The 14,721-nt window shown below is 44.6% G+C and overlaps 1 protein-coding gene across 2 annotated transcripts; it reads left to right on the top strand.

The window, feature by feature from the left end:
- Positions 1–3,093: 3,093 nt before the first annotated feature.
- Positions 3,094–10,556, top strand: FST (follistatin). 2 transcript variants are annotated; one of them, XM_069556375.1, is made up of 6 exons: positions 3,094–4,347; positions 6,323–6,514; positions 6,947–7,165; positions 7,492–7,716; positions 8,368–8,598; positions 9,359–10,556. In XM_069556375.1, the coding sequence occupies exons 1-6, from the start codon at positions 4,263–4,265 to the stop codon at positions 9,439–9,441; spliced, it is 1,035 nt and encodes a 344-aa protein (XP_069412476.1). In that variant the 5' UTR covers positions 3,094–4,262; the 3' UTR covers positions 9,442–10,556. The 2 variants fall into 2 exon arrangements, with proteins under 2 accessions (XP_069412476.1, XP_069412477.1); XM_069556376.1 differs by having other exon boundaries at positions 3,095–4,347; positions 8,371–8,598.
- The last annotated feature ends 4,165 nt before the right edge of the window (positions 10,557–14,721 follow it).

Genomic DNA, 14,721 nt, shown 5'->3' with positions numbered 1-14,721 from the left:
TTTTTTGGCAGAGCAGAAAGGGAAAAAATAAGAAGTCAAACATTGTTGGAAGCATACAACAGAAATGAAAGAAGGCACTTTTATTTTAAAATGTCCCCTTGACATTTAGACATCTACAAACCCAAAATTTAACATTTATAGGAGATAAAACAGTAAAAGAAATAGCAGCTGTTTTTCTGTGATGTCACCAAACAGGTGTGATACCATTTCATACCCCAGAAATTGGACGACTCTTTTGCTGATGCTAGCAGGAGGCTCGGATGAGACCATATTGACCTGTGTCTCATTTCCTACAACCGGCTAGAAAATAACGCCAGGCCAACAAGAATCTTGATGACTGATCTGTGCCGATTAGGGGCAGACATTCTCCCAAACAGATCAATACTATCCAAGGTGCAGCTGAAAAACAGGATGAGCTTGTATCACTAAACAAACACCAAACTGCTTATTCACAAAGGCAAAGCAACACAGCACTTATGTTTTCCACAGTGTGTTTGCCTATGACCTCAACCCTGACCGGCAGAGCTACCTTCTTTTCGGCAAGAAGTAATCCTGTATTGGGTCTGCCTCTGGTACTCCTCTGGTACGCTTGATCACTCCTGTGAGTGGTGGCATTTTTTACAATAAAAGCAACTGTGTCTGCTTTGGCCTAGACAATCACATGATGCCAAAGCAACTAGTCAATGTGGTGAATTTAGTCAAATGTCTGGTCTGAGCACTTGGCACTATGTAGACAAAGAATAAAATAGGGGACTTCCCTGGTGGTCCAGTGGCTAAGGATCTGCCTGCCAATGCAAGGGACACAGATTTGATCCCTGGTTGGGGAAGATCCCACATGCCATGGGGCAACTAAGCCCATGTACCACAACTACTGAGCCTAAGTGCCACACACAGCTACTGAAGTCCACTCACCTAGAGCCTGTGCTCTGAAACAACAGAAAGCCCGAACACAGCAATGAAGACCCAGCATAGCCAGAAATAAATAAATAATTTTTTTAAAAAAAGAATAAAATAGGAACAGAATTTTTTCTTTTTACCCATCATACTGGAATTGTGTGGTCATACCTTGGACTAAGCTAATTCAGAAAGGTCTTGTGATATGAGTTGTTTCTATATACACAAACTATCTTAAAAAGCAAAAATTCAAAAATCCAAATATCTTTAAACCCTCAAAATTACTTTTATTCTAATTTTAATTTAGCCACATAGACTACCCCCAAAAGTCATACTGTGTATGCTCTTTTTATGTCAATATATTCTGGGTGCACATGTATAGTGAATGAATAAGTTAAATTATAATGAGAACATTCAAGTTACATCACTATTTTCACTGCTATATGGTTATAAAATAAGAGGAAATTGTGGTCTTTAAAATGATCTTCCCAAAAGTATTGAGAAAATAAACAATGCATTAAAATATGATCCCACAGCCCTCTAGGCAAGATGACTTCACAAAGCAGGAGGGAATTTAAATAGTTTGCATGGCCCAAAAGTGAAAAATTTCAGCTTCCAGAGGCTACAGAAGATTCAGGACCAAGAAATATACTTAAACAGGAGACAATATAAAATCATGTAATTACATTTGGGTCTTAAAATGTTTAATGGCTATTGGTAGCACTGCCGTGAGATCCAACCATCTAAGATCATTTATATATTTTGAATATCGAATTTATTTCCCAACCCTAGATACACATTTGATAAACTTTGATAAAACAGAAGCTGTATCTCTTGCTGCTATTAAAAGACAAATCTATAACCATACCCCTCCCTGATTAAAAAAAAATAGTTTAGTAAAAATCATTGTTAGGTTTCCCCTTTCTTTCAACCAAGTTTTCCCTGGGAAAGAGGACTTGAAAGGGAGAAAACAAACTTTCCCTCCAGCACATTACTATATAAGCACTATATCCATCTGCGTGAATAAAGAAGAAATAAATTCAACTTTGGAACTCTGCCATGGAGTGTCGGCTCCTGCAAAGGGGACAGTTTGCTATTAATTGTTAATGTCGTCTGCCATTAGAGGGCACTAAACAACTCTACATTAATGCTGCATTGGAGGGAAGAGAGAAAGGAAGACGGGAAAAGAAAGAGGGGAGGGAAAAGCGGGGAGACTGGGAGCAGAGTCGGGGGAGAGGGAGGGAAAGAGAAAGAGAAGGGGTGGGCGGACGGGAGGGAAAGAGAGAAGAGGGAAGAGAGAGGGGAAGAATAAATCTGGAAAGATTAAGAAGGATGTGGAGCCCCCAGAGCCGTCTGAAGTGAGCAAAAGCCAGCGCCCCCACCCCACCCCGCCCGGACCGCCCGCGCCCCTCCTCTCTCGTCCTCGGGACGGTAATTATAAAGCGAAAAGCAGCGGCGAGGTCACCCGTTTTTACCAGCCTGCTGCACCGAATGCGCGCAGTGCAGGTGCGGCGGCCGCGGGGCTTTGTGATTCATGCCCACTTTCAAAGGGGGGCTTGGGCCCGTCTGAGAGGCACCCAAACAACTGTCTTCTAATATTAGCACGGCTGTATTTCGGGATCTATTATAGTCTGTCCAGACAGATCCCATTGTAATGGGATCTTTTATTAAAAGATTAGCACTATCTCCTGCAGTTGGTGGAAAAAAATCTGTTATCACTGAGTTATTTGCAGTTGTGGAGAGGGTGGGAGGCGGGTGGTGGAAGTTGTGGGGTGGGAGGGCGAGAGGAGGCGTTGGGAGGGGGGTCAGTCTGGCGGGGAGGGGGGAGGTCGGCGGGTGGGGGGCGAAGAGGGGAGGATTTGAAATCCGTAGAACAAAATCCCAGGGACCTGCGAATGTCCAAGAATTTTGTCTGCATACTTCACTGTCTGTTGTTCTTCGGGCTCCAGAAGCGAAAAGAATAGAAATTTAAAAGGCAGCTTTGAAATAAACAATATAGCATTTTCCGTGAAGTAATCGTTTTATATAAAAGGAAATATCGCCTCCTCTGTTTCATTCAGCGGTGCCAAAAATGTTATAAATGAGAGACCCGCCAACTTTCAGCGAAGAATGCCAGGCACTGTGCTTAATAAACTGAGGCTACAGAAGTTCATTATCGATGTTGCAATCTTTTTTATTCCGCGAACCGAGAGAGACTGAGGAGACTGGGAGTGAGAGAGACAGACACAGGACAGAAACTGGGGAGTCTCCGAGCCGCGGAAGGGGGGTAGACCGCCTACGTCGGCGCCCCCGCTCCGGGCTCCGACTCCTCCAGAAGCTGGGAAGCGAAAGGGGAGAAAAGAAAAGGAGAGGGCGAGACTGTGACGGTGGGGGGAGGCCCGGCCCGAGGTGTTAAACATTTTTGTTTGCTTCTAACTCGTCGAGACGGTGGGCCGCGTCTCCGCCAGGTTCTGCCCGGGGTGGAAGGTGCCGGGGCCCGGGGTTCCCAGCCACAACCCTGGGCTCGGGGGTGGCCGCGGCGCTCGGCACGCGCAGACCCAGACAGACAACGTCGCGGGGTCCCGCCTCCAGGCTGCGGGGGCCTAACACGGCAGCGACCGGACCTCCGGCGGGGTATTAAGGCAGCTCGGGGCTCTCCGGGCGTTTGCGAAGTCTTCCTGGAGCGGAGGAGCAGCGTTGCGATCAACTCCCGCCCTGCCGCCCGGCTCCGCTCCGCCCTGCCCGCCGCCGCCTCCAGCGCCCACACCGCGCCAGACACACACACTCACACACACACACACACACCACCCCGGGCGCGCCGGCGCTGCCAGCGAGCGGCGGCGTGCAGGACTTGAAGTGGGTGTTCTTCCCCACTCCCCACCCCCGAAGCGTCCCCCCCACCCCACCCCCCCGCGCCCGGGTCTCCTGCCCCCTCCCTCTCGCTCCTACGCAAATAAGAACTCGGCGATTCCCCTCCTGCCGCTTTGATTTCGGGCACCTCCACCAGATAATTGGGAAGGGTTTCAGAAGGTGGGAAATGTCACCTGATTCACACTGAACTTTTAAAAGCTCCCCACCCCCAAGGAACCGCGCACACCCTCGCTCGCGGCCGCCCTCCCACTGCCCCACACACTGGGAGACCGCCCACCGCAAACCGTGGAGACCCCCGTCTAGATTTAAAGCGCGGCTGCGCCTGGCTTCTGACGTCCATTGAATCGCGAGGGCGGCCGGCGGCAAGCGCTGGGCTACGCCGGGATATCTGCGCCCTCCGCTGCTCGCCTCTGCGACGCGCACCGCTTGCCAGAGCCACCCGCCGCCGCGCCCGCTCCCCGCGCCACCGCGCCCGCTCCCCGCGCCGCCGCGCTCCTCGCCCCGCGCCTAGACCCAGGATGGCCCGTCCTAGGCACCAGCCCGGCGGGCTTTGCCTCCTGCTGCTGCTTCTCTGCCAGTTCATGGAGGACCGCAGCGCCCAGGGTAAGCGAGGCGGGATGCGCAGGGAGGCTCGGAGGAGGGCAGGGGTTTGTAGTTTTCGGGCGTCTCCACCGGGTCTGTTCTGAGCAACTCTGCTTTCGGAAGATGTTGGACCAACTTAGCGAATCCGGGATGGAGAGGAGTGGGAGAACTGAAGGCAGTGACACTTTAGAACTGGGAACCGAGTTTGGAGCGCAGTTATCCTTTAAAAGGAAAGGGAGTGAGCTAGCGTCTCTCTCAGTAGTTAGGGTTAGATGCTCCAAGTTCTGGATGTAATGAGTGTAGATGTTATCTCCCCTGTTTGGCTCTGAAGAAGGGGATAAGCATCGGTAGCCTGAAGATTGCAATCGACCCATTTGCAATCTAATCTCTCTCCCTCGTGCATCTTTTGGATACTTTAAAAAACGACTGAGTGGGGAGGGGGGAATACTGAAATTTCCTCGGTGACTGCAGGACGTGGTTTCAGAAACTTTGCCCAAACTTGGAAATGAGGGTGCCGAAAATTTTAGAGGGAAGTAGCTTTCTGCCTAGTGGATGCTTCGTCTAACCCCCTCCCCCCAACCCCGCAAAAAAAAAAAAAAAAAAAAATTACCCCGGACTGTTTTGAAAAGTTTACAATTTTTTCCCCTTTTGTCTCATTACTGATTGTTAACTTTCTGTAGAACAGTGAGGAACCCACAATTGATTTAAATTCTGAGATGCAATAAGAGCAAATTTCTAAAGTTTTTTTTAATTAGATTTATCTCCATTAGTCTTTGGGCAGAATTTTTAAAAATAATAATAGCAGCTTGCAGTCCAATTATTGTTAAAGTTATATGGATGATTCATGAGACGTCTTCCTGACCAAAATCTGAACATTAAAAAGGAAGAAGGGGGGGATTACTTGCAAAGATATCTCGGTAGGTATGATATAGGGGTATATGAGATAGGGGTATGTATGTGTGTGTGTGCGCGTGTATGTATGTATATGTATATATAACCATGAAACGATAGTAAGTCCCTCTCCCACCTTGTTTCCCCCCGCCCCCAACCTCGGTACTTTTCTTGAGGCAGACTTGTAACTTTCCTGACTTTAGCGTTATTTTATGCGTGTTGTATACGGCCCCTTAGGCACGGCCCCTAGTCGCCTGCGATGCACTACTGCTCTGAGTTGTCCACCTTTCGGAGCGAGGGGCTGCCTGACTGCCCGGGACGTGGGCGCCGGGGAAAGCAGCCCTCAGAGATTTCGAAAGATCGCGGTGGCCGCGGGCGTCCTTTGGGTCTGGAGGATTGCAAAACGGCCCGTCGGGCGGGCTGCGCCTCGAGGCCGCGAGGGGCAGCGCCGGGCAGGGCCCGGTTGCTTTTTTGCTTTCATTTTTCAGAAGTGCCTTTTGCGTGATCTGTTGCTGTATGTGTGTGTGTGTGTGTGTGTGTGTGTGTGTGAGTGTCTGTCTGTCTGTCTGGGTCTCTCTCTCTCTCTTTTTCTTTTCTTTCTAAGTTCTCCTACTTTCTTAACCCCTGTCACAAACAATACTCGTACCGCCTACATGAAACCGACATGTAAAAACATCCGTCGCATCCTGTTTTTGTCAGGTTCTTTAATCTGCTCTTCGAGTCGCTGCAGGTTATGAAATGGGACGAATAAAAGTAAACAGTCTAGTAAAAGTCAATGCAAGCTGCACGTGTTGTGTCTGGGTCACTGGTAACTGACATTGATATGGCTGGAGCGCTCGGGCTTCTCGCTCTCGCCCTCCCTCCCCATCGCCCACCTCCCATCTCTTCAATCTGGTCCCCCCCCCACCCCCCACCCCTCGCCTTTCTCCACCCCTTCACTCCCTCTGATTTATTTTCTGCTTTTTCTCTGCCGTCTCTCCTCCACGCTCACTCCCTCCCCATCCCCGCCGGGTCTCCTTCCCTTGCCGGCTCACTGCCTTCCTCCCCCTACCCAGCCGGCGCCGCCGGCTCACTTGCCTACCTCCCCACCCCTGTCTCCCCGCAGCTGGAAATTGCTGGCTCCGCCAAGCAAAGAACGGCCGCTGTCAGGTCCTGTACAAGACAGAACTGAGCAAGGAGGAGTGCTGCAGCACTGGCCGCCTGAGCACCTCGTGGACCGAGGAGGACGTAAATGACAACACGCTCTTCAAGTGGATGATTTTCAATGGGGGCGCCCCCAACTGCATCCCGTGTAAAGGTAGGGCTCTTCCTCCCCAGCCTGCAGGCCCTCAGTAGAGGGCGTCTTACCCTCAGCTTCCCCCGTGCCCAGCCGGGGTTTGGGACTGGGAGAGCTTTGTTTGTGGGTTCCCCTGTTAGGAACCCTGGTAAGCTGATGGGGCTGAATCGCCTGTCACACACTACAGGCAAAACAAGGGTCGCCAGAGGTTCTCGGACTTCTTAGCCAAATGTGGCGGTGAAGCCAGCCAACCCTTGCTCATTGAGAGAGATTTGGGTACAGGATGCAGCCCACTGTCCCCCACCCTTCCCTCTTCTCAATTTCCGGGCAACAGCCTAGCCCCTTGGGCTCAGACTCCTAGCTGCAGAATTGCGCAAGGCACCCACAGCCCTCCTGGCTAACCTGCATGGTGCCTGACCCTGGTTTTAATCCCTGCCTCTTTCCAACTCCTAGAAACGTGTGAGAACGTGGACTGTGGCCCCGGGAAAAAATGCCGAATGAACAAGAAGAACAAACCCCGCTGCGTCTGTGCCCCAGATTGTTCTAACATCACCTGGAAAGGCCCGGTGTGTGGGCTGGACGGAAAAACCTACCGCAACGAATGTGCACTCCTCAAGGCCAGATGTAAAGAGCAGCCAGAGCTGCAAGTCCAGTACCAGGGCAAATGTAAAAGTAGGTCCTGCCCGACCCCTCCTCCAGCCTTCTGCTTGAGGTAGACCCGCTGCAAGACCCCTGGGATGGGCAGTAATAGCCTAACAATAATAATATCAAATAAAGGAACCCTTTCTAACTTTATATTCTAAAGATTCCTTAAGACACTAAAGGTTCAACCTAGGGTCTTAGTTTTCTTTTAAAAACTGCAGAGCTACCCAAGTGCATTCCTAAAGCTGAATGCTTCTGGTTTCATGATTTTCCTTGAAAAACTGCCCAGTGGCTCAGTCGGGAAGAAGGTACCTATTAACGTGTTTAATATTAATGTATTTCCCTCTTTGTTTCAGAGACCTGTCGGGATGTTTTCTGTCCAGGCAGCTCTACATGCGTGGTGGACCAGACTAATAATGCCTACTGCGTGACTTGTAACAGAATTTGCCCAGAGCCCACCTCCTCTGAACAGTATCTCTGTGGGAATGATGGAGTGACCTACCCCAGTGCCTGTCACCTGAGAAAAGCTACCTGCCTACTGGGCAGATCTATTGGATTGGCCTATGAGGGAAAGTGTATCAGTAGGTATTCTGGATTGAGGAAGGAAAAAGAGAAAAAGGCTATAACTGTGATAAAACTGTGAGCTTAACCAATAAATAAACCCCAAACTTCCCGAAACTAGCTTCATCAAAGTCGGTAAACTGTCATGACCACCTTAAGGAAACCATTGTCTTCTGGATGCATTGACATACATATTGAAATGCCAGCAAGACACAGGAAACAATTTTCCTTCTTAGAAACCTAAGAACTCACTCAATTTTACACATTTTTTTAAGTGCTAGACATGCTGGAAGTGAAAAATAATTACTTAACAGTTCCTAAAATCTGTTATCAGATTCTGATAACTGATAGAATTCTTTCTTTTTTTTTAAAGACCCCACTTGTGGGAAGTAATCAAATACCTATTTAACTGAAGGATACCATGACATCCTGTTTTAAGAAAATACTGCAGTATTTTCATGCACTAAGCTCGTGTATAGGAAACTGGGAGTTTTGAGTGTGTGTGTTTCAGTTTTATAGAGCATTTTTGCACAGTATTTCCATGAGCCCGAGTAGTGAGTAATAAAATATGTTTTATATGTTTACATTTATTCATTTATTGATAGGAGACTAGAGAAAGGGGACAAGGCGAGGGGAATGGATTTACTTATCACAGGTGTATTATCTCCTAGAAGCAAAGTCCTGTGAAGATATCCAGTGCACTGGTGGAAAAAAGTGTTTATGGGACTTCAAGGTTGGCAGAGGCCGGTGTTCCCTCTGCGGTGAGCTGTGCCCTGAGAGTAAGTCTGAGGAGCCTGTCTGTGCCAGTGACAATGCCACTTATGCCAGCGAGTGTGCCATGAAGGAAGCGGCCTGCTCCTCAGGCGTGCTGCTGGAAGTGAAGCACTCCGGATCTTGCAACTGTAAGTGTGACTTCTAACCTTGCAGCCGTTTAAGGATTTCCCAGGCAAGTCCTAGGGAGACTTAGAATGGAGATTCAGAAAGCACGAAAACGTCCCCCAGATAAGCCCACTTCTGTTTAAGTTAGGTAGCTGCTAAAGTGCACCAGCAATTCAGCAATCCACAAAAAAAAAAATCACCTGAAATGTTTCCGGGCCTTTAGGACTTGTCTGATGATCATCAACAAGATCACCTCTAAAATAGCCCATTCCAGTCATCTGCCCCTAATTCCTTTTGTTTTAGTAGTGTGCTTTGCTGTTTGCTTTTATTAACACTTGAATCTGAACTAACTACTTCAAAGGTTGTTGTTTTTTTTTTCTTTTTCAAAGACAGCTTTCTGTTATCACACGTAGGCTGCTGCTTTGTGCAGTTGCCCCTACTAACTAAATTAAGGACCCAAAGCAGTTATGCCTAGAACACAAGAGCGCTTTTTATCTAATTTCAGGAATCTGCCCGTAAAACCTGAGCCATTGATTCTTCAGAACTTTCTGCAGTTTTTGACTTCATAGATAATGTTTTTTTCTAAAAAAAAAAAAAAGTTTTTTAAAAACTTGTTACATAACAGCAGATGCCAAAAACAAAACAGCATCTAACTGCAAGTCACATAAAAATGCAACGCTGTAATATGGCTGTTACAGAGGGCTTTGAAAACATACACTGAGCTGCTTCTGCGCTGTTGTTGTCCGTATTTAAACAGCAGCTCCCCTGTATTCCCCCATCTAGCCATTTCGGAAGACACCGAGGACGAGGAGGAAGATGAAGACCAGGACTACAGCTTTCCTATATCTTCCATTCTAGAGTGGTAAACCCTCCACCAATGTTCAATGTTGACATAGCCTTTAGGCAAAAAAAAAAAAAAAGGAAAGAAAAAAAGTAAAAGAAAAAAATACATTGTCCATACTGTAAATAAGTGTATGCCTATTTATTTGGGGGGAAAACTATACATAAAGGACCTTTGTCCTAAAGCTCTCTCCCAGGCCACCTTGTTACTCATTGGACCCGGAGAGGCAGTCATTGTGAGGTCTACTGGATGAGGCCCATAGTTGAGACTTGTAGACATTTATTTATACTGTGTCATGTTTTATAATTTATACATAAAATGTCTGGTTGACTGTACACCTTGTTTTTGAAGAAATTTATTCGTGAAAGGAAGAGCAGTTGTTATTTATTGTGAGGTCTCTTGCTTGTAAAGTAAAAGCTTTTTTTTTTCCTTGTAAACCATTTAAGTCCATTCCTTCCTATTCACTCACTCATCTGTCTCCCTTCATTTAACTGTCGTTAGACTCTTTTCCACTTTAACCAACTTGCATGTCAGTTTCTGTCCTGTTTATTTATTGGATTCTCTGCTGCCTGTTCTGTACATACCTGATCCCTCGGGTTTTGTTTACAAGGAATCTTGACTGACCAAAAGGCATTATAACTCTGACTCAGATAGCAGGTACAGAGGATACATCTTTGAGGAAACTCCTATTTCTGTTCTCTTGTTGTGATGAAGACATTGATGAGGCAGGTGGTGATAGCAATGTTGGGTTTCTAATCATGTACTTCTAAGATGTTACAGATCCAAAGAATTGAGTGATATGGGTGTCGGGAGCCTGAAAGAAGGGGAATGCTGTACATTTGACCTTATGTTAGGTGTTTCCTTTAAAAGCTAGTCTGCTGTACCTTTTCAACTAGTTCTTTTCACCCAATGTGTCATGAAAAGTATATCAAAGCTTTATCAGTTCAGGTTTCTTGCTTTTCATAATACTTTTTTCTGATGCAATTTTATATTTTCAAACATGGCAAGTTAAATATAAATTCATTTAAATATATAGTTTTATACTTTTCTACCATGTAAATGTGCAATGTATATAAAAGTTATAATGTGTATTTGTAAATAAATGATGAGTGAAAAAATAAAAAAATTTTAAAAAGCCAATGGTCTCAATGGCTGATGATGTAAAAGAAGTTGTTAGGACTTTTGAGTAAAAATGTACATGATACATTCATTGAGAAATGCAGTTATCACTGAAATTAAGTGACCAGGGTAGTAAGAACTCCAAGGTAAATTACAGATCGCCTCAAAAGGAAAAAGGAATCTGAGGTCCAACCATGCCTTTGTAGTAGTGATGGCGCATTTCCACTCAGCACTGGAGGAAACTGTAGATGTCCCTCCTTGCAATGTGCCAAGCCTAAAGTTTCCTCTTTAAAAGCATCATATTCTTAGCTATCCTTGTCCCAAGCTCATCTCCAGAACCAGAAGCACCCTTTCTCTTTCCTCATCTAAATAAAGTAGATCTTAAATCTTTAAACAAAGCACATTACAAGGAAAAGTAAAAATAGACACATATACGGCAGCACAACCTAGGTCAGAATGTCAACTACAGAAATAAAGGCAGTATAATATTGAAATTCTAGAGACTTTTTGAGGTAAAGATGGAGCAGGGGTGGATCTCCACAATTGTCATGGTTCTTGGAGAGTAAATAATGACACTTTCAAGGTAAGAGGACATGTATTAATGTTTTGCAGTTTGTTTTAGTCAAGTCACACTACTGCTGCTGCTGCTGCTGCTAAGTCGCTTCAGTCGTGTCCGACTCTGTGCGACCCCATAGACGGCAGCCCACCAGGCTCCCCCGTCCCTGGGATTCTCCAGGCAAGAACACTGGAGTGGGTTGCCATTTCCTTCTCCAATGCATGAAAAGTGAAAGTGAAGTCGCTCAGTCGTGTCCGACTCTTCGCGACCCCATGGACTGCAGCCCACCAGGTTCCTCCGTCCATGGGATTTTCCAGGCAAGAGTACTGGAGTGGGTGGGGCCTCAGATTGGCATGTAGGGCATCAACTGGTTGTCCCAATAAAACATTGTAATACATAGTGATATATAACTAGATAATCACAAGTTTCCTACTTCGTTGCCTAAATATATCAAAAATATGAAGTACAAGATGCAAAGAAGTGAGGATTAGAACCACAGGAGGGAAAGAGCAAAGAACAGACAATATTACAAACATAGCTGAACAAATGTATTCTTTCAAAGACTGTGACCCTAGTTCTTTCCAAAAGTTTATTCCTTTTGTGAAAACCCTCTGTAATATAAATAATTAGAGAATTATAGGAGACCATTGGCTCTCAACTGTGGTCACCAAATGAGAAATTTGGTGGAGGAAGAAGGGCCTCTTAGGTGGGCAGAGTTCATATGATAATTAGGAGCCTGTCGGTGCTGTTAGCCTAAAGCCCCCAGTTCCCAGAGAAAGGAGAAGTGCAGAAGACCAATGCTGCCAAAAACGGAGGGAAAGACAAAGATGGGAACTAATGTAGTGTCTGGGAGCTACTGGCTTGCCACTAGGGTTGAACACTCAGGAAACAGCAGACAGGCTGGTTTCACATCCCTTCCTGGAATTGATTTGTTACCTCATGCTGGGATGCTACAGATGCTTTAAAGTTGCCATTGACATCAGAGTGAAAACGTCAAATTTAACAGGCACCAATGTGTGTCTTGGCAAGGGTGAGTGATAAAATCAACAGCTTGCCCTTTAAACAACATCCAGATTATTTAAAAATTTTTTTATTTCATAGTTGTCAGCATCAATCATTCATCTCCAACATCAGACAGTTTCTCATTTTCCTTCTTGGAGTTTCTGACTTTTCCAGTAATCCTGTATTAGGCTAATTAGTACTAAAAAAAATAGAATTCTCCTTTAAAATTAAAATCAGGTTAATACCTCTAGGCTACTGTTAGACTTTCAGTTAGGACTCAATGATGCACACAAAGTAATTAATACAAAGTTAATAGTAACTAGTTTTAATTAGTATGAGTACATCCTAAACATCATTAGGAATTGCAAAATAACAAGTGAAAACAGCAAAAAACCTGAAAATAGCAAAAAAAATCTATCAGGGATCTAATTTTCATCAGATGTCCACTTCAATTAAGATTTTTATCTGCTATATGGGTATGTGTGCTGTGTGCTTAATCCCTCAGTTGTGTCCAACTCTTTGCGACCCCATGGACTGTATGTAGCCCACCTGTCTCCTCTGTCCATGGGATTCTCCAGGCAAGGATACTGGAGTGGGTTGCCATGCCCTCCTCCAGAGGATCTTCCCAACCCAAGGATCAAATCCAGGTCTCCCGCACTGCAGGCAGATTCTTGCATTGAAAGAATTGAAATCGGCGATGAGAGAACTTTTGACACCTAAACCATACCACCAGGGAAGCCCATATGGGTATAACAAAATAAAATCTGGCATAATTGGAATCATTCTCAAACCACGCAGCTCAGTGCAGTACTTGACCTTAGACTAGATCTTGTACCCAAGGGGGATAGCACACTATATAGTATTATTGCCACTGGACAAAATTAGAATACTGACCATAAATTAAAGCACTGTATCAATATCAAATTTACTGAAATTAATCATTGCAATATGATTCTCTTGCATATGCATGCAAGAGAATATTTCTGAACTTAGGAAAGACACACTAAAGTATTTAGGGGGAAAGACCAAAATGTATGTAATTTACTCTCAAGTGATTTACAAAGAAAAAACATAGTTTTAAGTAGGGTTTTTCCCCCCTCTATATGTATTCAGAGAGAGCATACAAATGATAAAAGAAGTAGAGTGAAATGTTAATTTGAGTAAAATGTATATGGATATCTTTAATACTGTATTTCTGCAACTTTTCTATAAATTTGGAATCATATCAAATAAATGTTTAGAAATTTTAAAAATCATTCTCGGGAAGAGATGCACAGTAGACTGCTTTTCCCAGTCTCTAGAAAAGCAACTGAAATAAGAGTCATTTAAAAAATTACTTTACGTAACCAAAAGACTGGAAAATAATTCCAGTGACGGCAAAAGCTAGAGAATCAAAATTGGCAATGAGAGAATTTCTGGCACCTAAACCATACCAAGAAACAGCTTTTTCTTTTCCATAGCCATCTTAAAATTTAGAGTAATTAGTAGCTTTGCTAAAGAACTGCCAACACCCAAAACCTCAGTTCTCCCCGTTGCTTGCTATATATTAATTAGACAAGGAATTTAATTTCTCTGGGCCTCAGTTTCCTCATGTATGTACCCAGGACAATGAAAGTGTCTCCCTCATAATAGTGTTCTGAATATTAAAAGAAATAAGTTGTATAAAGTGCTTAGATCTGTGCCTGGCACGTAAAAAGACAGCCAGTGAATATGTCCTCTAGGACTGTACTACTTGTTATTAAAGAAAAAAAGGGACTTCCCTCATGGTCAAGTGGTTAAGACTCTGCTCTTCCACTGCAGGCCAGCAGCACAGCCAAAAAGAAAAAGGGTGGAATTGTGGTTCATCAACCTCTACCTTGGAAATACAATGAAGGAGGAATGGCACCAATCAAGGCCAGAAGCACAAGTGTAAATGATTTATTTTAAATTTTAAACTATTTTAGCCACGTTAATATCTAACAAAATATCATGAAGTTCTAGCTGCTATAGCAAAAGTTCACGGTTCAAATAACAGATGGAGATACATTAATTTTCATGGAAATTTAGAGAAAATTCAATCACCCAACATTTCCAAAACCACAAAACGAGCCTTTTGTCTTTTCATCCACACACCCAACGCAATCCCTGGTAAGTAAATCAAATTAAATCTGTCTTTAACTTTGATACGATCTCCTACATGAGGACTACAGATTCCTAAAGATAGCAATAAATTATTTCCAAGCTAGCAAAATCCTAACATAATCTGAGTAGTGTACAATTATCTTGATATAAAAAGATGATATATTATTTAATTAATAAGCTCATTTATTAAAAAACATTTTTTCAAAACCTGGGTCCTAAGACAGGCACATTTCTGTTCTTCCCATCCCACTTTCCATTCAGATCAGCAAATAATCCTTCTCCAGCCAAAAGTTGTCATGTAAATAGACTCCAGGCATGCCTGCCCTGCGTATTCAGCAGACCTGCCCAGACATGTCCAAATCCCAGCTTCAATTTAGCTGGAATCCCCCCATGAGTACTGGATGGTCCCTGGGTTTTGCCATCCTTGGACCTCAGATATCTTGGCTGGTACCATCAAGATTCCTGTGGCTGAGTCCTTCAGACACTTAAAAACATATTCTCAGGATT

Source organism: Ovis canadensis, chromosome 16, assembly GCF_042477335.2.
Source record: "Ovis canadensis isolate MfBH-ARS-UI-01 breed Bighorn chromosome 16, ARS-UI_OviCan_v2, whole genome shotgun sequence".
NCBI classification, from domain to species: Eukaryota; Metazoa; Chordata; class Mammalia; order Artiodactyla; family Bovidae; genus Ovis; species Ovis canadensis.
This window is presented reverse-complemented; position numbering and strand designations above follow the sequence as displayed.